Consider the following 26,050-nt stretch of genomic DNA (forward strand, 5'->3'; position numbering starts at 1 on the left):
ATAATATACATAATTGTTTGAAGTCAGAGAAAGTGTGGTCCAAGAAAAAATACACGTTTCCTGTTAGCCCAACCAACCTAGAAAAGCCTGTAGGACCGAAAACAAAAATTTGTATTGGGAAATAAAAATGCTGTGCTACCCCAACCCTAGACATTGTCCTTCATTTTTGAATTTTTTTTTTCATATTTTTTATAAGTTGGTCTGCAGTGCAGTTTTGCCACGCTGTGAGCGAAGCCTATGGAGTACCGAAGTGTACTGTAGTTCAAACGAATGGAGTACGCGCGCATGTTGGTTCACAGTCCGAAACATGCGCTAATGCTTTTGACACACATTTTGTGCGCGTGATGTATTCACTTCGGTACTCCATAACACAGTGCAGCAAATGCTGAGAATGAACAGTTGATTGACATGTTTACCATTACGAATGCATGCAAAGAAAGAATATTTCACCCACCCAGCCTATATTTGTTTTCAATGTAATAGGAAACGCAACATTTTTTTTTCTTGGCCTAAAAGTAGGTTGGAAGCTGGTTTAATGAGTGATTTGGGAATGGAGTAATGGACATTAAACATTGCAATAGAGTCTGTGCACGACCAACAAATGGCGCTATTTAGCCTTCCCAGAAAGGGCCAATGAAATACACTACAGCGCGTCCCAAAATACCTGCAACATTTTTTTACGAGGCTCTAGTGTCGCCGCAGAAACCTGTACCGCCATTATTTTTATATCATTTTAAAGCTTGGAATCTTAACTTTATCCCTGGTAAGTGTCGGTTTGATTTTCAAAAGGGGTTTGAACTTATTCGTGTTCAAATAAAGGCATGTAAAAAACTCAACCGATTTCAAGGAAAATCAATCATGCACATTTTTCTGATGTGGAAATGCTTAATGTTCATGATGTGACAATCTCGTGGCCTTTACTTCTTTTATGTTTCCTTTTCTGTTCGATCCACGTAGACTACAACTTAAATAAATTCACAACATTGTTCTTCGTTTCAAGTTCCATGTGTTTTTAACATCAATCAACTGGTCTTTTTCGTTACTTCAACAGCTTGTTGGCTCGAGTTTGCATCTGATGTACCGCATCTTCAATTTTCCTTGAAATCGGTTGTTTTCAACATGCTTTAATTTGAACACGAATAATTTTAAAACTCTTTTAAATATCAAACCAATACTTACCAGGGATAAAGTTCAGATTCCAAGCTTTAAAATGGTATAATAATAATGGCGGTACGTGTTTCCGCGCCGACGCTAGAGCCTCGCAAAAAAAAATAGTTGCGGGTATTTTGGGACGCGCTGTGTGAGTGTGACATGCAGTGCACGTATCAAAATTTCAAGTGAAGGCAAACAAACCCGTAGCGTCTTTGCATAATAAGCTTAACACTTTTGAATGCATATGTAACATGGAATTCAAATGTATTACCAGTAACATAGGCTTAATTTGTTTTCACTTTCGAGTGTGCATTTATGCACGGAGCTTAACGCCAACAGTAAACCCAAACCACTTCAAACCAAGATTTTAGGGCTGTCCATTTCAGAATAATTTGGTATTCGATTACTCGACACTGCACTGGACCGAATATTCGAAACTGACAGCTGCAACTGCGTGATGTACCGGTAAAAAGTTGCGCGAAGAGTGTGCCGATTAACATTTGCGTGCGGCGATCGATATGGGGCGCTGCAGTGTTTTTCAGTGAGATTTCATAACAGTAAAAGGGTCTTACCCTGCTAAATGGATGTAAACAATGAACCAGCGCCGACCAAAAAGTTACAGTCGACAAAAAAGTGGCAGCTGACAATAAAGCGCCACAACCTTACGATAAAATAACATCACAGTCGTGTGTGTATGTTCATTGTATTTTTCCCCCCGAATTTTCGAACTGGTAAAAAGCAATTCGTCATGTGACACGGAAAAGGTCGTAAGCAGCCCAGGTGCGCAAAAAGCCCTTTTGGAGATAATCGAGTCAAAAGGTTTATCGCATAAGGTTGAAATTTTGACTGACGAAATTCATTTATAACTAAAATAAAAGTGTGCATTTTTATGTCAAATGATTACTTAATTATTTCAATTTTTATGCTAACAACCTCGCACCGGGAACTTCCTCAGCCTTAAACGTACGCTTAAGCGACATGTTAAATCCTTACGTCCTTTTGCAGGGAACAAAATTGGCTTTGCGTACCCACCTGAGTGGGACGTTAGCGCGCTTCGAACATTTTTTGTTACATTAGAATTACACGCTTACGACCTTTTGCCGGGCACAAATAATGAAAAATCTCCTTCCGTCTTTTGTTTTCTGTTAATTACGTCAGAATGACGTAGCCCCTTGAGACAATATGTATATCAAATGAAAGATATTTCCAAGCTTTATCGATTACCCGAAAAATCTGAATTTGACATTTTGACCCATTTTTCGCCCATACGACCTTCTTCCAGGCACTCGACGAATTCAAATATTCGGTCGGTGATCAAATACTGGACTATTCTGTATAGTCTGGACAGCCCTACAAGATTTAAAAGAACATAGTTGCCCAAGCAAGCAAACTCGTCCACTCCCCAAAAAGCTCTTTTCCCACACATTGAGGTAACAGTATCTACCAAGTTTTAAGGTATAAAGGAACAATGTCAGAAGCCACTTTCAGACAACGTTTGCAAAGTCTTCTGTACAGAAAAGTTCTAAGACTTTCAATAAAAATTCCCAAATTGCTATCAAAAAACCATTTCCTAAACTTGGCATGAAACACAGGGTCAAATTTTTCCTTTTTTTGTTAATGACTGTGAAGACATTACCCGCAGGACAGACAAATAAAACACAGAAGAGAATTTGAAGCACGTCCTAAGATATAGGAAAAACCAAACCTATCCCTTGTTTTTAAAAACCTTTTCCCTGGAAGCACCGTTCCGACCAAAAAAAATGGAACCACTTGTTCGTTCTTTTAAAGAACTCCAACTGGCACATTTTCTTTTTCTTTAAAAAAATCTATTCTTATGCATAATTCTAAATAAAGAATGTTTTTTTTTTAGCATGGATCGGGTGTTGGATACATTCCACAAAATGTATTCAACTAACTTTCAAGATTTTTGTCAAAACTTACGTCCATATAAAACAAACAAACAAATTATTTAAAGTATTCGACTACATTCAAATATGCACTGATAATATCGATCTTTTTTTTGCCAAAATACTTGAATCAGTAAATGTTTACTGATGAACACCCGAAAAAAATATATATTCATATTTGTGCATTTGCATTTTTGTCCTTATCTTTTTATTAAGGTAAACACTTCACTAATAATTTGGTTTTTATACAAAGATTTAAAGCCTTATGTGGCTTGGAGTTTTATGGAAAAATATCTACACCTTAAAAAAAAAAAAAAAACAAGAACAAATATTAATTAACAAGTTGAAACAACCTATTTTTTTGGTTACTTATTTACAGAGTTGTTATTTATAAGCAGTTTTCGAGTTATTGTGCTAAGCATTTCATTACAAAATAAATTTCAATAGTGATATCTTTAAATTTGGCTTTTCCACATCAGAAAAAGGTATTTGTTTACGGCTAATTTCTTTTTTTAAATATTTTTTTTGCCAACGTGCATATTCCACTAGCACTGCAGTTAGCAAGTGGCAATGAATGTTCATATTTATATAATAAAACATCACTCGTATTTCTCATATATTTTTGTTTTGGTTTGACCACTTTTCATATCATTGTGAAACATATCTTGGTATTCAATGCAATATGAATACCATTCAGGAATAAAACAACACCTCAAATGTCACCAAAAACTCTAGAAAGTGTCACAATATTTGTTTTTTCACAAACCTGATGACATTAAGCGACTTTAAGTCATTTTTGATATTAGCCTAGCCCTAGTCACTAAACATGATCCGATAAAAACGCATTCGTTCACCCACAACAAACAAATAAATGTAATGCCCTGAAACAATTTGCCACTATGCCAGCCTTTCGTCTAACTCAAAATTTTGCCCTCGTACTTAAAAACCATTTCTCCATGAACCGCCCCAAACCACCCTGCCCGTTACTCCCTGTACCTGCCCCAGACCTGCCCTGCCTGTTACTCCTTGTACTGCCCCAAACTGCCCTGCCTGTTACTCCCTGTACTTCCTGTTACTCCCTGCACTGCCCCAAACTGTCCTGCCTGTTACTCCCTGTACTGCCCCAAATCTGCCTTGCCTGTTACTCCCTGTACTGCCCCAAATCTGCCCTGCCTGTTACTCCCTGTACCGCCACAAACTGCCCTGCCTGTTACTCCCTGTACTGCCCCAAATCTGCCCTGCCTGTTACTCCCTGTACTGCCCCAAACCACCCCAGCACACTACGGTTTTATGGACTCATCAGGGAATAAATACAATGTATTACAATGTAATACAATGAAATACAATGTAATACAATGTAATACAACGTAATACAATGTAATACAATCTAGTACAGGTGCTAACAGGATAAAATCTGGGGTTTTTTTAAGCCAAAAATTTCCTGAAGATTGTAGTACTGGCATTCTATTTCAAAAGCAAGTTTCTGGTAGCACCCGACGAAATAAGAAAGTCTGCGGACATTTATTTCAACCATGCCGACACAAAACCAGCACAGAATATTTCCAGGTACACGAAACCTGGGCCCAATTTCATATGGCCCTGCTTACTGTTAGTGAAAGATCCTTGCTTACTGTAGCAGAAAATTCTGTGCTTACGGTAAGCGTTATTTCACGGCTTAACAAGGAGTTTTGGCTTCTGCGCATGCGTACATCCCGCAAGTAAGGATTCTGTGCTTACAGGCTTAGCGCAGAATCTTTCTGCTAGCGCGGTTAGCACAAATTGGTGATCGTAAGCGCGGAATTCTATGGTTAGCAGAACCATGAAATTGGGCTGTTGCTAAACATGGTTTACTTTAATTACTTGGTTGAGAAACAAAATCCACACGGGGACTACATTACTGGTAAAGATAAACATTTTTTGCCTATTTTCTTTTTTTTTGCTCTATAAAAATTTCATTCAAACGTCTAGGACTACCTGTTCCATTTCAATGATTTGTGATGATCACAAAGATATACACTGGACCTAAATTCCTACCCAAGAAAATACTTTCATTAGGTGTGAACCATTTCATCATTCCGACATCATGACAAAGCATCCCTTTGAATACAATCATCAAAAAACCAGCTCTACTAAATATGGGCCATTGGCTTGCTGACCTTAGGTACTAAACTAGGCATTCTGAGGTCGTTACGCGGGAAACGCTGCTTTTTTGGGGGGATCAATCTTAAAAACAGTTATCCGCACTCAAAAAGTACAGCAGTCACCGCATGCAACACTCAGGATAACGTCTGTCTTAAAATCGGACTATACCTCATTTGCAGAGCAAACAATCGGGGACGTTTACGCGAAACGCCAAATGCCACCCACGAGCCGACAGTTTATGGCCAGTGTTTTTTTTGTTGTGTTCCCCCGCTGGTCGCCTTACCGTGCTAACGTCGCAATCAGGCTGGCGCAGATCTCAAAGAACTCCATGGTGTCGTGGTTCATGATGTGCTGGGCGGAGCCGGAGGCCGCGGTGGGCGTGCTGGGGGACCTGGGGGTGTTGGGGATGGAGGAGGGGCGGGGTTTTGTTGAGGAGGCGGGGCGGGGTGTTGTTGAGGAGGCGGGGCGGGGCGTCGTTGACGAGGAAGGGGTGGAGGGCTTGGAATCATCCGTCTCCATCTTCTCATCTGAAGGTGAGAGAAAAAAAAAACCTTTTGTTTAACGAAAACAAGGTACCAGCCAAAGCACGTGGTGTAATAATGCTTATAAGTGGTTCCCGGATGGGTAGGCATTACATTCACTGTGTGGACTTCGGAACAAAAGAGGTCCACATAAACCAGGTAGAGGCGACGTTGTGTGGACTTGGGCAAGTCCACACAGTGTTTCCCCATTTCTGGAAAACAGGTTTGGAGGCATTTCTGGGTTAGGTTTATCTGTGGCAAAATGAAGAGAAACACTAAAGGGGATCATAGACAAAAAATTGGGTTGAAAGAGTTTTCACAGTTTGAGAAAAATGATTTTTTTTTTTTCACTGGTTTTTCTTAACTACACGAAACCAAGGGAATGTCCACACTTGGTATGTAACGTAAACATGGGTGGGTAGGCATACACCGCGTTATGGGGAAGTTTTTTATTGTTAGGCAAATTAGGACCGAGTTATGGGGACTTTCTACTGTCCCCATAGCATTTTCGGTCCCCACAAATACCTTGCACAGATACCCCACAATTACGGAACAAGAATGTGTGTGTTTACACTGTGTGTGACCGGTGCTCAGTTGTCTTTTGCAGAGACCACAAATTTGCTTCACAATTTTTTTTTCTCCTAAGGCAGCCTCAAGAAAGTAATACAAAGTACCAAAAGGGACGGATTCCAAATTGGACTGTGCATTTTTCAAATAATTGAGCATTTCAATTATTCTAAATTGGACTTGAATATTCAAATATTCAAAATGTGCTGATCAAGTTTAACAGACGCCAGCCTAAAGCCCGGTTCATACTTCATGCGAAGGCGAATGCGAATTTGGCGTCATGAAACATTCGCTACGAAATACGCCAGAGTTTAAATGCGTTCAACATTTGTTCGCAGCCATGACGTCACAAATTCGCTTTTCGTTTCGAGTATGAACCGGGCTAAAGGGACTGTCTCAATTCATATCCAGGACGAGTTCTGGACAAGTCGCAGGTTGAATCATTCACTTTGTCCAGAACAAGCTCTGCATTTGTACCGGGCATGTTCCAGGAAAATGTTCATTATATAGCAACTGCTCGACTCACAAATACTCAATAACATCATTGCAGGGAAGATTGCGGGGAAGTTGTTCAGAATCCTGCAACTTTTATCCGATACTAATGTCGGCAACTTGTCCGGAACTCGTCCAGGATATGAATGGAGAAGGGGCCCTAAACTGGCCGCCAATCGGGATTAGCGTGTGCCTGCGCTTTTTAAAAATTGACAGAGCTTATTAACTCTAACCCTCCCGGGTATTTCGGCTAGAAACCCTTCCAAACGCAGCCACATGCAACGTTTGTCTAAGTGACAAGCCTGCCCAGTGTAGCAAGATCCATCAGGTCAAACTTTCAAGGCCAAACTGCCTCAGAGTCTCTGGTCACCAACTGCAGCAGGATACAACTGTAGCATTGTTCAATGGGACTAGCTGTCATTGTCTCAGAAGCGGTGTTATGCAATGGTGTTGGTAGCTGAATGCATCAAAGTGCACCAGACTTTTTCCACCTGATGCACTGTGTCGCGTCTGGCAGGGTTAGGGTTTGGGTTAAAATACTACAAAAATAGAAGTCACGGAACGGCTGATATCTGACCGATTTTACAGAAGAAATTTGAGCTAATTTTTCTCATGGACGTGATGGTCTTCCTGACACTGCTCACCTTTTTTTTCCAATATATAAATCGGAAAAAAAAAGAAGCTTCTTAGCCCCCCCCCCCAAAAGGTCTCCGGTTTCTGGTAAACGCGCGCGTCGCTGTAGCCATGCGCGTCGGCAAAATGAAAAAAAACAATTCAATGTAAGATGATGTCTCAAAACTGCCAAACTCACTGGTTTGACTGGAATCCTGCTGCTGCACAATTTTAATGTGTTTTTAAATGGGGTTATGATCGAGTATCAGCTTTATGTGGCCTCTCTGGACTCCCATATATTTTGCACTAAATTTAGTCGGGCACCATTTGCAGTCATCAGCCGATATTTGAAGACAAAAAAAGTAAAAAAAAGAAAAAAAAGCTGCGTCGCTGCACCACTTTTGGGGCAAGCTCCATACCAGAAACCGGAAACTTTTTTTTGGGCCTTAGATATTCGGATGAAGATCAAATATTTGTTATATTCGTCACAGCCCTAATTTCACAGAGAAAACGAGGACTCTTTCTCCATACCCATTGAACCGTATTGCCCCAAGCTATTCCTAGTATTGCTCAGACTCTTGAAGTCCAGAAGATAACTCTTGTTGTCCACTTGGTACAGCTGCAGACTCATCTTGAAGATGCTGCCCGACACCACGTTGGTCCGCCGGACGTAGACGTGGTAAGGGTTGACGACCTTCCAATCCTGCAGGGGAGGGGAAAGAGGACGAGACAGGGTAACAGAGAGGGGGCGAGAATGGTGGACGAACAGGGCGAGACGCAAGGGTGGGAACGAACAGTCAGCAGCGTTCTTTCTGTGGCTAGGATTTAACCACTACTCCAATAGTATTTTGACTAGGGACAGCTTTGAATTCTACTAAATCCTCCACTCTTCAGGAAACCAATTTCACATTTCTTTTTAACTTAAAAAGTTCAACCGCTGGCCGTTTTCCTGAATCAACCAAAGACCAGTACGTTCTTTACTTAGGCAGAGGGAATGAAAGTCATAGAATACCTTCCACCGCCCGCATGTGCCGAAAGGTGCTGCCAAAATTTTTCATTATTTACAAAAAAAATCATTGTTTACCCAGAATATTAATCTGCCAGCGCCACAATAGTTTACTTCTAATTTAATCAGAATCCGCTCTACACCATTTTTCTAACGCAGAATAATGATGAGCAAACCCAACCCGAAACCGAAACTGACCTGACCCGAAACCGACTTCGGCGCACTGGGCACGCCTAAGCAAAAATGCCCAAATCGAACAAATGTAGCTGCGCAAGATTATGTTCAACCGTGAAGATTTCAACAATTGGCTATGACAAAAGTATGGCCCTGGCTCCCCAAGCTTGTAAAACGCGCACGCGGGAAACCAAGACGACGACGAACTGTTTAAAAACGGTCACTCCATTACTTCCGACTGCCAGGGTGGCTTTGTTGAATTTGCCAGCCACAGAGGGAGGGTTTGAAATTTAATCAGTGCTTGAATTGGATTCGAACCTCCCAAAGACAGGAGTACAGTACTTACATAGTTGAGCGTTTTCATGGCCCTGTAGACCTCTCCCATGATGTCCAGGGGTCGGCTCTGTGATCTGATCCCAAGGTGCCACTTGGATAAATCAGTGCTTGAATTGGATTCGAACCTCCCAAAGACAGGAGTACAGTACTTACATAGTTGAGCGTTTTCATGGCCCTGTAGACCTCTCCCATGATATCGAGGGGTCGGTTCTGTGACCTGATCCCAAGGTGCCACTTGGATAAATAAGTGCTTGAATTGGATTCGAACCTCCCAAAGACAGGAGTACAGTACTTACATAGTTGAGCGTTTTCATGGCCCTGTAGACCTCTCCCATGATATCGAGGGGTCGGTTCTGTGACCTGATCCCAAGGTGCCACTTGGATAAATAAGTGCTTGAATTGGATTCGAACCTCCCAAAGACAGGAGTACAGTACTTACATAGTTGAGCGTTTTCATGGCCCTGTAGACCTCTCCCATGATATCGAGGGGTCGGTTCTGTGACCTGATCCCAAGGTGCCACTTGGATAAATAAGTGCTTGAATTGGATTCGAACCTCCCAAAGACAGGAGTACAGTACTTACATAGTTGAGCGTTTTCATGGCCCTGTAGACCTCTCCCATGATGTCCAGGGGTCAGCTCTGTGATCTGATCCCCAGGTGCCACTTGGATAAATCAGTGCTTGAATTGGATTCGAACCTCCCAAAGACAGGAGTACAGTACTTACATAATTGAGCGTTTTTATGGCCCTGTAGACCTCTCCCATGATATCCAAGGGTCGGCTCTGTGACCTGATCCCAAGGTGCCACTTGGATAAATCAGTGCTTGAATTGGATTCGAACCTCCCAAAGACAGAAGTACAGTACTTACATAATTGAGGGTTTTCATGGCCCTGTAGACCTCTCCCATGATATCCAGGGGTCGGCTCTGCGACCTGATCCCAAGGTGCCACTTGGATAAATCAGTGCTTGAATTGGATTCGAACCTCCCAAAGACAGAAGTACAGTACTTACATAATTGAGGGTTTTCATGGCCCTGTAGACCTCTCCCATGATATCGAGGGGTCGGCTCTGTGACCTGATCCCCAGGTGCCACTTGGATAAATCAGTGCTTGAATTGGATTCGAACCTCCCAAAGACAGAAGTACAGTACTTACATAATTGAGGGTTTTCATGGCCCTGTAGACCTCTCCCATGATATCGAGGGGTCGGCTCTGTGACCTGATCCCAAGGTGCCACTTGGATAAATCAGTGCTTGAATTGGATTCGAACCTCCCAAAGACAGAGGTACAGTACTTACATAATTGAGCGTTTTCATGGCCCTGTAGACCTCTCCCATGATATCGAGGGGTCGGCTCTGTGATCTGATCCCAAGGTGCCACTTGGATCGCTTGACCGGCGTGATCCGCCGCGACAACTCCAAGGAGCTCTTCACGTCCAGGTGGTCGTTGATGTTCGTCACTGCTTCCGCTTTATTTTTTTTTAAAGTTCAACAAAAGAAATTGTCTTCAGCGGGGTTTGAACCTACGGACCTCCGGATTGCTGTTCCGGTGCTCTACCAACTGAGCTATCCCGCCCTATGTTTATAGCGGTTTGTTTAAAATGTAAAAATAGTTAAACTTGCACAATCCCCCTGGCATGCTGGAATTTATACAGTCAGTTAGTAAGCGCACTTTTCAGTTGACCTTACCAAAAACAACAATGACCTCATTTGACCCCTAGATGACCTTTGACCTCAATGGCTCAAGTCATCTGAAGTCCCCCTACCCAAAGATTATTGTCACCAAGTTGATTGAGATTGAAGTCTGAATTTTCATATGACAGCACTTTTCAGTTTAACTAACCAAAAACATTGACCTCATTTGACCCCTAGATGACCTTTGACCTCAAAGGTCTCAAGTCACATGAAACCCCCCTACCCAAAGATGATTGTCACCAAGTTTGGTTGAGATTGAAGTCTGACTTTTCATATGACAGCACTGAACAGTCAACCTAACCAAAATGGAACACACATACTGGCGGACAGAAGGAATACACTATCGCAAAATCCCCCTTTCTTGGCTAAAGCCAGGGGGATAAAAAGTAAGTTTTACAGTACAGGGCCAACTGGTTCGCAGAAGAATTTACACTGTTAGTTTTATGGCACAAATGACTTTCCTGCGGGCTGATATTAATCCGAGTGCGGACGCACGGTAGAATAACCACAATGGAATGTAAACGATCACTTGCAGTAAACTTTTTACAAAATTAAGTCTAGTACCAGTCCTTCATTTAAAGAAAATCCAGGAGAGCTATAAATTGCTCTCCTCAAATCTTTGAGGAGAGCAAATCGCTCTCCTTAAAATCCACGGATAAACAGCGGTGAAACGACGGGTCAACATTGTTTTTGTTTTATTTTGAATATCAGGATTTATTCAAGGGGCTACATTATAGTTTTTGCATAATAACATGCTCAAGTGGCGTTACTTCTTTGGTTTTTGTAACTGTAAGACAAGGTAGAATTTATTTTTAAAAACTAACTAAATGGAGATTAATAAAAGGTTTTACTGCTTACGCTTTCATTTTTTTAATACAGTTGTCAGTTGGTTCATCACTTAATCATACTTGGAAAATGGAGTTAATAAACGGCACATAAAGCAACTGAATATTTGCTTTCAGATTTTAGCAATATCCGGCGGAATATTAACGTGAGTTTGGGCATTATACCAACGAATGTGGCCTACGTGTAGCATCAGACTTAAAATCCTTGGCGTTTTTATCACTTCTTATTTTTAAACTTCCCGTGTTTGATGAGCCCTCTTCTGGATTTCTGAGGAGCGCTATTTTTTTGCGCTCCTTCGAGACAGTCGAGGAGCGCAGTAGGAGCGCCTGCGCGATCGCGCTCCTTAAAAATGAAGGACTGTAGTACTAACGTGGCTTAACCCTATCTCCCTAGCATAATTTACTAAGAACCATACCCATCCTGGCAAATTCCAACATCATATGGGAAACTGCACACACATATTTTTGACTTTTGATTCTGGAGGTGTGCCAACCCAATGTAAAAGACTGTCAGTTTAGGGGTACTGTACCCATCCTAACAGATTCCAACAAAACATGCCGTTGGGGTTTGATGGGTCGGGGGAGGTTAGGGTTAATTTGCATTGTTTAAACAAGAAGAGATGTGCATGACCTTAATTAACTGGTCAGATACTTACGGGGCATTTTCTCCGGGTGTGCTTTGATAGCTGGCGGCCCTTCCTGTGAAGAAGGAAAAAAAATCACTGAAAAGCTCAACAACAGAAGAAAAAAATTGTTGCTCTCGATTCAGCCTTGCATTCTACAGTTTTTATTGAAAAAATTATCAAAAAGATTTGGATCAAAGGTCAGTTGCAGCTACTCCAAAAAGTAATGGACCAAATTATTGTTAAAAAGCTTACTTGGTTTAAAGATAGTTCAGGCACTAAACTCCCTGTGAAATTATTCCTTCTGGCATGCTGTCATTTTAAAGAAAACAATAAAAGGTCGCTTACACAGAGACGTGTTAGGTGACACATATTTACGAAATGTCCGTCTGTAGTTGGGTGAATCCGTGAATAGGTGCAAACGTTGACACGACGCACATGCGCACGTGGTTACAATTACTTGTTGGTTCAGTGTGTGACATCACCTAACTACAATCCCGAATGCTGATTTGGGGTCGAGTCTCGAGAGGGCGCAATTCAAAATATGACTCGGCAACTTTTGAATTGAAATCGAGACCCAGAAAATTGTGTTTTGTCAAAATATACAGCATTCACAGAGCTAAAACTTCATCAGGCTAGTTGTAAAGCAACCGTCTTTGGATTTTGAGAACTTTTGTTGCTTCAAACGAAAAAAATGCACTAATGAGAAATGGTCCATTCTACCTTTAATTTTAACATATTAAACAGTTAGGAGTGACTACACATGAAAGACATCAAACAACTGACTGTTGCCGTCGATTTTTAAAGATATAGTCCATCATTTGTAATTTGTGCATTTTGTTCGTTTGAAGCAACAAAAGTGTTCAAAATCTAATGAAGGATACTGAACAACTAACCTGATGAAGTTTCAGCTCAGCTTCAGCTGTATATTCCGAGAAAAACAGCATTCTAGGATCTCAATTTCAAATCAAAAGTTGCTGAATCGTGTTTTGAATTGTTTTGAATTGCAGCTATATGCGATGTCGCGCACTGATCCGACGAATTATAGCAACCGCGCGCGCCTGTGCGTCGTGCCAATGCTTGCGCGCGCTGCGCCGAATAGCAAAACAAACTACTAATTTAAATTTTCCTACGGTGCGTCTTAAGACGCACCGTTGGAAAGGCCTTCCTTCGTTGATTTCTTCAAAATGATAGCTTGCCAGAAAGATTAATTTCACAGGGAGTTTAGTCTACTTACTATCTTTCAACCAAGTATGTTTTTCAACAATAATACGCTAGTTACTTTTTCGGATGGCTGCAAATGATGGACTATAGCTTTAAGAAGCTGCTCTAGTCACGTAATTGGGTAATTTGAAAGAATTACCATCTGACATCACATTATTAAAATGTATACACGGAATAGTTTAACCCTTACTCCCTACTGTCTTTTTACTAAGTACTGGACCAAATCCGCCAAAATCCATCAACCACACTGCTTCCAAAACATGCTTTGCTTTAGGCCTCCAGGCCCAAGTCCATCAATATTTAGTCAAACCGGGCCTGCAGGACCAAGTCCCAAAATGGGGGGGGGGGGGGGGGTTGATAATTTTTGATGGAGTTGGGACTAGGGTCAACTTAAATGCATATAGGATCATATGGGCAATTCCACGGTTACTCACGTTACATTTTTGATGTACTTTTGAGTTTCCTTGGGCTGTAATTACCTGACTGAAAAGGTTTACTATTAAAAACTGTTATCCCCATGGTAGATAGAGTAGACCTAGACCTGCCTAAGCACCAAAGATGACATCCAGAAAAATGTGTGATGTATGATAAACAAGACGCACAAAATCGGTTACTCACGTTACATTTTCTTAATGTGAGTAACCGATTTTACAAAAATGTAACGTGAGTAACCATGGAATTGCCCATATGCATTTATCCCAAAAGTAACCTACCGAGTTATCATCAAAAAGCTAATACTTAGATTAAAGACCCTACTGGTACTAAACATCGGGTGAAATTATTCCGTCTGGCTTGCTGTCATTTAAAGGAAATCAAGAAACGTCGGTGATTTCCGACGATCAGCCAATTGACTGATTTTTGAAAATAAAGAGTGCTATTGACAAAATCATATTTCTAATCAAAAGGTTCTGAACAATTTTCACTGTTTTCTGGAAAGGTGTACTATCCACCGAGCTGAAACCTCCCTAGGTTAGGTTTTGAATGTTCTGCTTTGGATTTTGAGTGGTGTTATTATTGGAAACGAACAAAATGAACATAATGAAACGAACACAATTCATGCAGTGACTCACCCCAACTTGAAGAAATGATTCTCTTGGTGGTGGACTCGAAGCCAGGTAAAAATCTTTCATTTGCGATTTCGAAGCTACAGTGGGTGACAATGGCATACAATTTATATAACCTATAAAGCACAGATTTTCGAAGGAGAAAAGAATGGATGCAGGATTTAATGGTTGTGTGTGATCTTTAACCCTAACCCTCCTCAATCCTCCAAAATCCTCCTTGTGGTTTTGGAGGATTTTGGAGGATTGAGGCTGAATGGTATTTTTTTAGATAAGGATTTTGGAGGATTGAGGCTGAATGGTATTTTAGCCGAAAAGGATTTTGGAGGATTGAGGCTGAATGGTATTTTTCAGAACAGGATTTTGGAGGATTGAGGCTGAATGGTATTTTTTCAGAAAAGGATTTTGGAGGATTGAGGCTGAATGATATTTTTTTCAGAAAAGGATTTTGGAGGATTGAGGCTGAATGGTATTTTTTTAGATAAGGATTTTGAAGGATTGAGGCTGAATGGTATTTTGCAGAAAAGGATTTTGGAGGATTGAGGCTGAATGGTATTTTTTCAGATAAGGATTTTGGAGGATTGAGGCTGAATGGTATTTTTCAAAAAAGGATTTTGGAGGATTGAGGCTGAATGGTATTTTTTCAGAAAAGGATTTTGGAGGATTGAGGCTGAATGGTATTTTTCAGAAAAGGATTTTGGAGGATTGAGGCTGAATGGTATTGTTTCAGAGAAGGATTTTGGAGGATTGAGGCTGAATGGTATTTTGAGGCAGGACTGTCTGGTGATTTTGAAGGATTGAGGGGCTGGGTTCCCTTCATTTGAACCTAAGTGCAACATTTTTGGATGAGGAGGATTTTGGAGGATTGAAAATGGATGCATTTTGAGGCAGGACTGTCTGAAAATTTTGAAGAATTTAGGCGCTGTTGTAAAATTTTTGGAGGATTGAGGAGGATTGAGAGGATGGTTCCTAGCAAAAAGGCCTAGGGGGTTAGGGATAATAGTTTGGGTGGGCGGCCGTGTTATGGGGAACTTTGTTATTGCTATAGGAAAATTACGACGGAGTTATGAGGACTTTCTGCTGTCCCCACAGCGTCTTCGGTCCCCATAATACCATGGGACAACTCGTGTGTAGTCCCCACAACTACGGAACAAGTATGTGTGTTCCAACATTGCATACTCTTTTTTTTTTGACCTGTGAACAAAAGACGTCCGCAGGGTGCAGGAAGTGTGAACGTTTTGTGGACTTGCCCACGTCCACACAAGATTTCCCCCGCTCTGAAAAACAGGTTTAGAGGCATTTTTGGGCTACGCTTATCCATCACAAACTGAAGGGGAACAGTCAAGGAAATCATGATTGAAAATTCGGGTTGAAAGATTATTCACAATGCGAGAAAAATCAGTTTTTTTCCTCCAGCTTTTCTTAACTTCGCGAATACAGACGAATGTCCACGGTGGGTATGGACGCTAAGTGTGTGCACATGTACTGGAATTTGTATCCATGTGGAGTCATTTCTTTGTTCTCGTGTACTAAAGTTTTCAAGTTTTGGAAGTGTACTTTCAAAATGCTCTTATTTTAACCAGAATTAATTTCCTGGGCTGAAATTTGGACTTAATATCCCTTACATAAAATTCTTCCATTTGCGAGGGATCAACACACCTTGGAAATTCCTAGTTTTTGAGTAAAATCCATATTTCGTGATAACCTTGTGGAGACGTATACAATCTTCTGTTCCCTATTGTGCACATGTCTCCACAGGGTACCGTGTACCAGATCATGTTTATGGTGTAAATCGAGGACACACATGTGAAGCATCGTCAGGTAATTGAAGACAGGAGTCACATCGAAGACGACCTCGATTAGAAAACGGGTACAAAACCAATGGCAGCTGTTGCAAAAAAGTTAGAGTATAAACAAAAGATCGACGATGAGGAACAATAGAAAATCCTCAATTTTAATACACCATAAACAAACCTGTGAGCAGGCCTACAATGTACGCCGCGTTAAAGGGAAGTTTTTTATAGTTAGGCAAATTAGGACCGAGTTATGGGGACTTCCCACTGTCCCCATAGCAAAAAGCATCCCAGGGCCTACAAAAAGACGGGGCTTACCTTCGTCCATGATACGTTTGTTGTCGATGATAAGGAAGTAGGCTATGCGTAGTTGATCGTGCGGGTCCCCAGCCAACAATGAACTGTGCACCTCTTGCTCTTTCACGCTGAATTTCTGCGGCAAATAAATAAATCTATTTAAGAAAAAAAATTAGTAAACTAATTTATAATTAAATATATCAATGAATCAATTAACCCTAACTCCCTAGGCCTTTTTTGCTGGGATGTAGCCTCAATCCTGCAAAATCCTCCAATTGGCCTCATGGAAAAATAGCCTCAATCCTGCAAATTCCTCCGTTATATCTTGAATATGATCCGTGGAGGGGTGACCACTGCCTGAATCCTGCAAAATCCTGCGGCAGTGACTGTCAGTATGTTGAGGCTTGGCCAGTGACATCCTGGAGCAGTACGGAGGATTTCAAGCATAATCCAGGCCTATACTTATGCATGGCTGAGCAAAAACAACAAGACCTTGAAAAAGGGCATCCTACGAAATCAGTAACGCACTTTTGCCATGTAACCTCAATCCTCCAAATTCCTCCACTTTGGCAAAGAGGATTTTGAAGGATTCAGGGCAGTTAGGGTTAAATAATAACTTTAAATTTTTTTTTCAATAATTGTATGTATATTTAGTAACACCAACGTAGCCCCATCGGTTGCTAATCAGCAGGGAGGTTACCAGCCAAAAAGTACATGGACTTTACATGCCTGTGACTGGTACCTTGCTTATTATAGCCTTGGTTAAAGGGAAGATACAACATTTGCAAACATGACAAAACGAAATGATCAAATTATCACGAAATACCTTAGTGGATTGTTAGGGAATGACAGTCTAATGCATCCTGTAAAATCGTGGCCACTTGTATTATTTTCAAAACTGGTCGGCCTACCAGCGTTTGAAAAAAATGGCTTTTTTTAAAAAACTGCTCCAAATTTTTCATAATACATTATTCTGCATTTTCTTTGCAATTGATCTGTGAAGGGGTACAAGCCTACTAGACTGATTCTCTGACCTTACAATTTCCCAAAGTCTATAAATTGCTCCGTTTCATCTTAAGTGGGGTCAGGGAACCAGACTACAAGAACACGATTGGTTTTCTTTGTTTTTCCAGCATCTACAAGTCCAAAACTTGAAACAAGTCATTTTAACAATATCTGCAATAACATACTAATCCTCCAAATCCATTTATTCCTGAAAATTGCAGCAAAAACAAATGGTTGTACATTCCCTTTAAGGCATTCAATGATAGTGTGCGATGATCAATGGTCGGCCGCTAGCATAAGCAGTAGCTGCGAGCTACGCACTCACACGTACTGTACGCAGCGCGAACAGTGACTTCACGCGGCTAGACTACAATATGCAAATCAGTTGGTGCCGGTTGTATGTAAAGTTTGTTCCTTGAACGTTACTCTTTTATGTGATGTAAAATTCAAGGCCACATGTGCAAAAATAAGAAATTATGCCTGTTTGTTGACGGGTCCAAGTTATCAAACTGCAAGTTATTTCACCACTTGGCCAAATGGCACTCCATACCTCAAATTGTGTGTGGATACTTCTGAAGCACTTTTCTTAAAAGTTTTGTAATGGTAACACTACAACCTCGTCCCCAGGGTATCGAGCAGTACGCGCCCACCAATACCTGCTCTCTCACCCTGGTATTGGATCATTTGCATGTGCAAGATTTTTGAACACGTATGCAAATGAGGAATAGTCTGTCAATTTGTCGCAGTGCGAGCATGGCATGAGTTACGAAAAGACGATTTTATTTTAAACTGTTACGATCTTAACGAGACAACATGCAGTATCACATTTCACATTTATAAGAACAAATTGGAAAGGAAATGAATATTTTCGAGAAGGTGTGGACGAATGATTGCGAAAACATGTACTGCAGGTTGTGAATAACACCACCAAGTATACGATATTTCGAGCCAATTGCGGCATCGAATCAGGATACAGGAAGAAAGTTTCCTATCCAGGGCTTACTATTGGAAACGAGGTTGGAAATAAAGTAAGCACTGGGGATGAGGTTGGTAACACTATGACTAAACTGCACCATTAGAACGATCTGATAACACTCTTTCAGCTGGTATATGTTTGATGTATGGGCGGCCAAACATATCAACATGAATAAATCTGTGTTGAGGGTGTTCTGTGTGTGGTTTCCTGGCCGACTGAAGTCGCCTATGGTAAGCAGCAGGGGGAGGGGGAGGGGGAGGGGGAGGGAGGGGGGTGGTAGATCCTTGCCAACAAATGTAGCCCATGGTAAGGAAAGGGTTACTGGACTAATCTAGTCTTGCACAGGTGAGACAAAGATGGAATTGTACCTCACAAACTTCCCGTACTGCCTCGGTGTCAATGATAGACCCGTCAAAGTCGTTCCTCGGGAATAGGTAATCCGGCAGATCCACCTTGAACCATTCGTGATCTCTGGACATGCGAACACACACATCGGAATGTTATTTTTCCTCCACGAACGTATATCGCAAAACATATAACTTTAATGTACAAACAACCTGGTCCACACGTGCCATTTACAAAAAAATGTTTAAATGATGAATAAAAATGATAATTATGCACTAAATAAAAACATGAAAGGGCCGATGCAATGTAATTTTTTTAATGCAATAGTTGAAAATGCTCATTTGTGTCCTATTTAACCTAATTTTCAATTATCGTTTTTGCCATTGTCACGGGCACTTTCGGGTGCCTCTTTTGGCTTTTATGCTAATGCAAGTTTCCATATTCATGAGCAAAAGTGTGATATTTTGAGGATGGAAACTCAGTGCTACAGCTATTTTAGCATCAAAAGTTGCCAGATTTTTGACATTTTGCTGTCGTAAATTTGCTTTTCTTTGGTGATTCGTTGTTGTGTCAGTACATGGCAGTTTTAATGCCAATGAGCAAATTTTTCTCACAAATGTTTTCAATGAGCAAATTTTTGGGTTCACAATTTGAAAAGAAAACCCCTAAACGGAACGGTGTTGCTGTGATGAAATGACATCACAGCAACAGCGCCCTCAGTTGTCCGGAAAAGCACAGATAATTTAAAATGTTTAAAGAAGTGCTTTTTTCAATAGAATTAACCAAAAAGGGATGTCAAATAGTTTTCATACATTTAAGAGGAGTAGAAAGTTGCACAAAATGTGTTCCTCAGAAACATTCATCTCATAGACCGTTTAACTTAAGCATTTACAATAAACTGTCTTCTCTTTGTTTATTTTTTCCCTTACCGTATGTCTTTGATGTCCGCTCGTTTCAGGGGATCCACTTGTAACATGTGCATGATAAGTCCTTTGACCGTTGATTTGCTGATGTGTTCTGGTATCGCAAACACTCCCCCTTCAAAAAAAAAAAAAAAAAAGACGTTTATTTTCGGTTTCAGTGCATGAAATGACTGAGAACATTTCTACTCCCCCTGGATGGGATGCTAGTCCATCGCAGGTTACTCCCCAGCTAATGTCAGTACCCATTTATACCCTTTGGTGGAGAGAGGCAAGCTAGGGTGAAGTGGCTTGCCCAAGGACACAACATATGAACAGCAACTGGAGTCGAACCATTGACACTCTGATCATGAGTCACATACCCTAACCACTAGGCCACACTCCCAACATTTTGGAGAAGGATCTTATAAATATAACGTCCAAAACCAGTGGCCGAACTGAAGTTTCTGTGTAAGTTTACATGTAGAAGTACTTCGGTCAGAAAATTGTCAAGACTTTATATTTTCACTTCTCCATTCGTGGACTTTTCTGAGATGAAATTGCACCTGTTTAGTAGCTACTTACATTAGGTGGCTACCCGCAAAAAGCACCTGACATTTTCCAGAAATAAGAGGAAAATTGGAGCCCGATGCGGGAACGTGATTTCCCAATGGTAGCGCACTGCACCCCGACTCGGTTACATGCAAAATGGCATGAGCCCATCCAGATATCTGTTTATTTGTTGAGCAGACGGGCGTCAATGATTGTCTGGTACGGCTTGCACCTTTTGCACGGAAACGAGTCGGGGTACTGTGCGCAACCGAACTTTCTTTGTGAAACTTACAAAGAGAACTTATTTTTTTCACTCGTTCGTACGGGGCTCCGGTTCCTCTTTATTCTGGGAAATGACGGGTCCTGTGTGAACGACAATTCGTCAATAGGGCTCTCTCAAACACGTCCATTGCTGTAGGAGAACTGCAACTGCGTATTTTATGCAATCAAGTGCGTAGTGTTAAACATGTTCCAGACATGTGCACTTCTTGCTCGAAATGAGTTCGAAATACGATGCAGCCGATGCGCATCATGCAAGTTGACGCTCAAAATGCCAATGAACATGGTTGGTCTGTCGGAAATGACGTCATTTGAGAGAGACCTATAGTCTTATCAAAGTCCTACTAAACAGGTGCAGTTTCAACTCTCATGTTCTACTGTGCAATAATTATGCCTACCTTTGATTTTCCGGAAGAGCGTAGGTACATGCTCATCGTCAAATGGAAGCTGGAGGGGGGAATCAACAAAAAATTAAAGGTAAAATGACTGGAAATTTGGCAAATTTTGGGCCGGTGTGGTGTCTGGGTTGGGCGTGGGGTCCGGGTAAGGGGTGGGGACTAAAGTCTTGTACTTACTGTTCCACATAGAAGAGCATACAGGATAACACCGCAACTCCATATGTCCACTTCAGGGCCGGCGTATAACCTACAAATAATTGGCACATAACAAACTTTACTAAAAATATATATGTAGCATTTTTAACAAAAACAAATATCCAAAACTGAAAATCCATTCGCACAATGTGTTTCAAATGCACAGTTCCCGATGAAATTGGTGCCTCCTTCAAATATTTCAAACCAGTGGATCTGAATTTCATAAATGGTCTTGCCTGAACAAGAACAACATTCGTGGCAATAAACCATTTCACATTTTTTTCGTAATTTGTTGGACTCACTTCCCAGAGATGACCTCTGGCGCTGCGTAGTTAGGTGAGCCACAACTCGTCCTCAGAAACTCTCCGTCCGTCATCATGTTAGAAAGACCTACCGGCGGATAAATAAAATAGAACTAAATTGTAATGCTCATATAGCGTTTTCCATCATACCAACAATCTCAAAGCGCTTTACAATTATTCCCTGTTCATCTGGCCGCGAGACCACATGGTAGCCGATATCAGGCCACATTCGGTCCTCTACCCTCACAGGTACCCATTTATACTCCTGGGTAGACAGAGTCAATTGGAGTGAAGTGTCTTGCCCAAGGGCACAAACACCATCTGTCTGGCAGGGTTCCATTATATCATGTACAAATTTGTATTGGAAGCACAGTGATTGATGGATTTTGATGGACTTGGTCCAGTTCCCAGTAAAAGACGCTAGGGAGTTAGGGCTAAAGACGCCCAACTTACCAAAATCAGCGATCTTGACGTGCATGTTGGTGTCGAGCAAGAGGTTTTCAGGTTTCAGGTCTCGATGGACGATCATATGCCGATGACAGTAATCTACGCCTGAGATGATCTGCTGGAAGAACCGACGCGCTTCAAAATCTTTTAGCTAAGAAAATGAAATGTGAGCAGAGAAATTGAACAAAGATAATTTAATAAAATTTAATGGAAAAAATATTACAAGCTTGCAGTACATGTTATTAAACGACGCACATTCACTCACACACGTTGGTTGCAATGAATACACAGAATATTATCAAATGTGTCATTACATATTTGTCAAAATACATGTATGTCCAAAATGTACTGTCCAAAAGATTGTTGGAAATTTCCTATACATCCATGGGTTTCTTTGAACTGGCAAAAGGAAAATTTCTAAGAAGGTGCAGTACTGTTACCATAATTAACCATTCTATGCATACATATATTCTGTGCTAATTTGTCCTTTCAATCAGAATCAATCCAGTGACTGTTTTCAACAGTTAAGAGCTCCCAGCCTACATAAAGCAGGATTGACTGGCTGGGACTGTTCATGTAACTTGATGCAGCAGTGATTCGACTGTAGGTGATTGATAAGACAGTTTCCTGCTTTAGCATGTTGACTGAATTTGACCAGTCGCGGTGCTTGCTTAACATATGATCTGACTGTTTGTGACTAGCCTGTGTAAAAGGCATGGCAGGGAAGAGGATGAATTTGTTTACTGTCTCCGACTGTTTAAATAGTCGTAGGGTTAAACCCAGTCAGTTCCATTTTATTTGAAACTATGAATAAAATCACCGAGTGGGCCCTTACAGAAAATGATGACCCCCTCCCCAGCGAAACGACATTAAAGAATGTCTTTGAGAAATTGTATATTCACCTTGCCATGTTTGACGATGTAGTCAAACAATTCACCGCCTGATACGTATTCCATAACCATAAAGATGTCGGTAGGAGTACTGATAACTTGATATCTGAGGACACAATTGGTAAATATTAACAAATACATAATATCATGTGTCAGTTTAGTCAAAATAAACAGGCTTCTGATTTAGTTTTTGGTAGCAAACAATGGCTTGTAATGTGCACAACAAATTGAGAGTTACATTTTGAGGTTTAAATGTTATTATAACTTAAAACCAGATTTTTGTTTGTACAGCAGTGTTTATTAAAAGGGCATTGTTCTGTGCAGGCCAAGAATTGTACGGTGGCTACTAAAGGGCATGGGCTCTGTTGCCCCACCTCCTTTTTTATTTTGGTGCCCTTGGACTAAAATGTATTCTTCCAGCAGTTTGGAATAAAATGGAATGGAAGTCCCGATGCAAAATAACGGCCATCATTTCAAGAATATAATTCTGAGACGATAGGTAATTACTGTTGGAACTGATGCTTAAAGTTTTAGTTATTTCCATCTTATATTTTGAAATGTTCTCTTTTGCAAAATCAATACAATTATCAAAACATTTGATAATGATGATCAAAGAGCCCATGTAATGTAATTGTTTTAATGCAATTCACCAAAATGCACATTTGTGTCCCATTTAACCTTATTTTCAATTTCCATTTTACCATTTTCAAGGGTATTTTGGTGCCTTATGGTTTTTATGCTAATGCAAATTTCCATATTCATGAGCAGAAGTTTGATGTCATTTCAGGCAGAAACCTCAATGTTACAGCTATTTCAGCACCACAAGTTGCCAGAATTTGGGATATTTTGCTGTCATGATTTTTTTTCTTCTTTGGAGATTCATTGTTGTGTCAGTACAAGGCGGTCAGCCAATGAGCAAACTTTTCTCACAAATGATCTTAACCCTAACCCACCTCACTCCTCCAAAATCCTCCTGGCGGTTTTGGAGGATTCTAGAGGATTGAGGATGAATGGTGATTGAATCAAATGAGGATTCTGGAGGATTGAGGATGAATGGTGATTGAAGCACATGAGGATTTTGGAGGATTGAGGATGAATGGTGATTGAAGCACAAGAGGATTTTGGAGGATTGAGGATGAATGCATTTTGTGGCAGGACTGTCTGATGATTTTGAAGGATTTGGCGTTGGTTATCCTTCATTTAAACACGAGTGCAAAGTTTTGGGATGAGGAGGATTTTGGAGGATTGAGGATGAATGCATTTTGAGGCAGGACTGTCTGACAATTTTGACAAATTTAGGCGGAGTTGCAAAATTTTGGAAAATTTTGGAGGATTTTGGAGGATTGAGGATGGTTGTAAGCAACAAGGGCCTAGGGGGTTAGGGTTAATGAGTAAATATTTTGGGATTCATTTGACCAGAAAACCCCCAAACTGAACAGTGTCTTCCTGAAATGAAATCACAGCAACAGCGCCCTCAGTTGTCTGGAAAAGCATGGAAAATTTGTAAATGTTTTGTAAATCTTTGCACTTTACCGCTTGCAGACGCGTTCGATAATTGACGCGCGAAGGTGCGCGACGCCATGTTGTGGGACAAAATGTGCATGGATAGATATACGCTTGTCCCACAACATGGTGTCGCGCGCCTTCGCGCGTCGATTATCGAACGCATCTGCAAGCGGTCTATTAAAGAAGTGCACTTTTCAAAAAAATTAACTAAAAAGGGATATCAAATAGTTTTCATACATTGAAGAAGACTAGAAAGTTGCACAAAATGTGTTCATGAGAAAGATTTATCTAATGGACCCTTCAAAGAAATTGGAGGATTTAAGATTTAAAGAAAAGCAACCAGTGACACGAGTCAACCTACAATTTGATGATGTGTGGATGTCTAAAGAGTTTAAGGTTCTGGATTTCCCGCCGAATCTTGCTGACTACATCCAAGCTTTTGATCTTCTGTCGATTGAGAATCTTGACCGCCACTTTGTGCTTCGTTAGAAGATGCTCTCCCACTGTGGTAAAACAATGATCAAATGTATTAATTTCTGTGAAATAAAAGAGGAAATTTTGAATAAATTTGAGTGTGGGAAGGTCAGTAAAGGCAAGTCAGAATTGGAATGTCTCATTTTTTTCTTTCCTACTTCAGAATTTTGGTAAAAGTGACAATAAGAATGAAAAGCCGCAGAGGAATCTTTACTCTGAATTTGTCGCGAGAATTACAGTTGAATGTATTGTTGACATTTGTTGTATCATCACCAAATGTTTAGGTATTAAGTCCCAAAACAGAAAAGTGTCTCTTCGTTCCCTAGGGGAACGGGGTCCTAAACTGCACAATTGCCAAGAAATTGAACATATTGAAGGGCATGGTCAAAAACCATTATTATATTATCAAATCTTGATGATAAACACATTTATTGGTAATCAGGTTATCGGGCCAGGACTTGGCCTACTTTGACAATTTTGAAGTACACAAGAAACAATTCGGGAGATGTCTCTGACTTGAAATTCAGGTTATAAAATAAAGTAAGACTAAAAAGTAAAAAAGTCAGTTTAATTTATTAATAATTGTGAACGGAATAGAAATTATTAGAATCATAAAAATATGTGAATTAAATAAATAATAAATTAATAAAAAATCATAAGGTTCACCATAAATATAAAATAGGCAGGGTAATGACTAATGTTATTGTTAATTAATTACAAAAATATTCAAAAGTTGGCCCAATTAAGAAAATTATATCAGAATAAATTAATCATTAACACTGTGCCTTCAAACTTTAGACGAGAAAATCTGTGTAAATCAACAGTGTGGCATGGCACTGGCACTGTGCCAGTGGCAAATGTATACATGTAGGCCTACATAATGCACAGTACATACATTAGTGCACAGAGAATATAAAAGGTCATATTTTCCAGAGAGGTCAAGCCAAACCCACATCGAACCCTTGCGAAACGGCCCCAAATTCACACAATTTCCAATTATAAAACACCCCAAACGACACACCAACATCAAGCTTACTCTTCACTTTGCCGAACGTGCCCATCCCTAGGGTCTCCCCTAGGGTGTAGTGGCCTATTTTCACCTGCGGATTGGACGACATGGCTGCCCAAAATCTCCGATGTTGACTTCGCTTTGCCTGGGAAATTATTTTGACCTTAAAATAGGTCAAGGTGAACGCTGTTTTCTTTTGCCACATCAATCTGTTTAAAATCTGTTTAAAAGCTACTTAAAATCATACAAACTGAAGGCATATATATATATAAAACTGCTCAATTTTTTTATACTGTAGATTATGAAAAAATAGTATAAGTATTTTGAA

The 26,050-nt window shown here is 40.5% G+C and overlaps 1 protein-coding gene across 2 annotated transcripts; it reads right to left on the minus strand.

Moving 5' to 3' along the window:
* Window positions 1–4,819: 4,819 nt before the first annotated feature.
* LOC119723118 (5'-AMP-activated protein kinase catalytic subunit alpha-2-like) lies at window positions 4,820–25,933 on the minus strand. Of its 2 annotated transcripts, none has more exons than XM_038193657.1 (15): window positions 25,750–25,933; window positions 24,601–24,742; window positions 22,746–22,839; window positions 21,850–21,994; window positions 21,397–21,484; window positions 21,077–21,146; window positions 20,900–20,948; window positions 19,701–19,809; window positions 18,795–18,897; window positions 16,467–16,581; window positions 14,365–14,474; window positions 12,104–12,146; window positions 10,207–10,376; window positions 7,925–8,096; window positions 4,820–5,728 (listed from the first exon to the last, which is right to left on the minus strand). In XM_038193657.1, exons 1-15 carry the CDS (start codon window positions 25,925–25,927, stop codon window positions 5,481–5,483), a joined length of 1,836 nt encoding a protein of 611 aa, XP_038049585.1. In that variant the 5' UTR covers window positions 25,928–25,933; the 3' UTR covers window positions 4,820–5,480. The 2 variants fall into 2 exon arrangements, with proteins under 2 accessions (XP_038049585.1, XP_038049586.1); XM_038193658.1 differs by having other exon boundaries at window positions 4,822–5,728; window positions 14,365–14,438; window positions 25,750–25,931.
* Window positions 25,934–26,050: the final 117 nt, after the last annotated feature.

The sequence above is a fragment of the Patiria miniata genome, unplaced genomic scaffold (assembly GCF_015706575.1).
Source record: "Patiria miniata isolate m_02_andy unplaced genomic scaffold, ASM1570657v1 HiC_scaffold_16, whole genome shotgun sequence".
Taxonomy (NCBI): Eukaryota; Metazoa; Echinodermata; class Asteroidea; order Valvatida; family Asterinidae; genus Patiria; species Patiria miniata.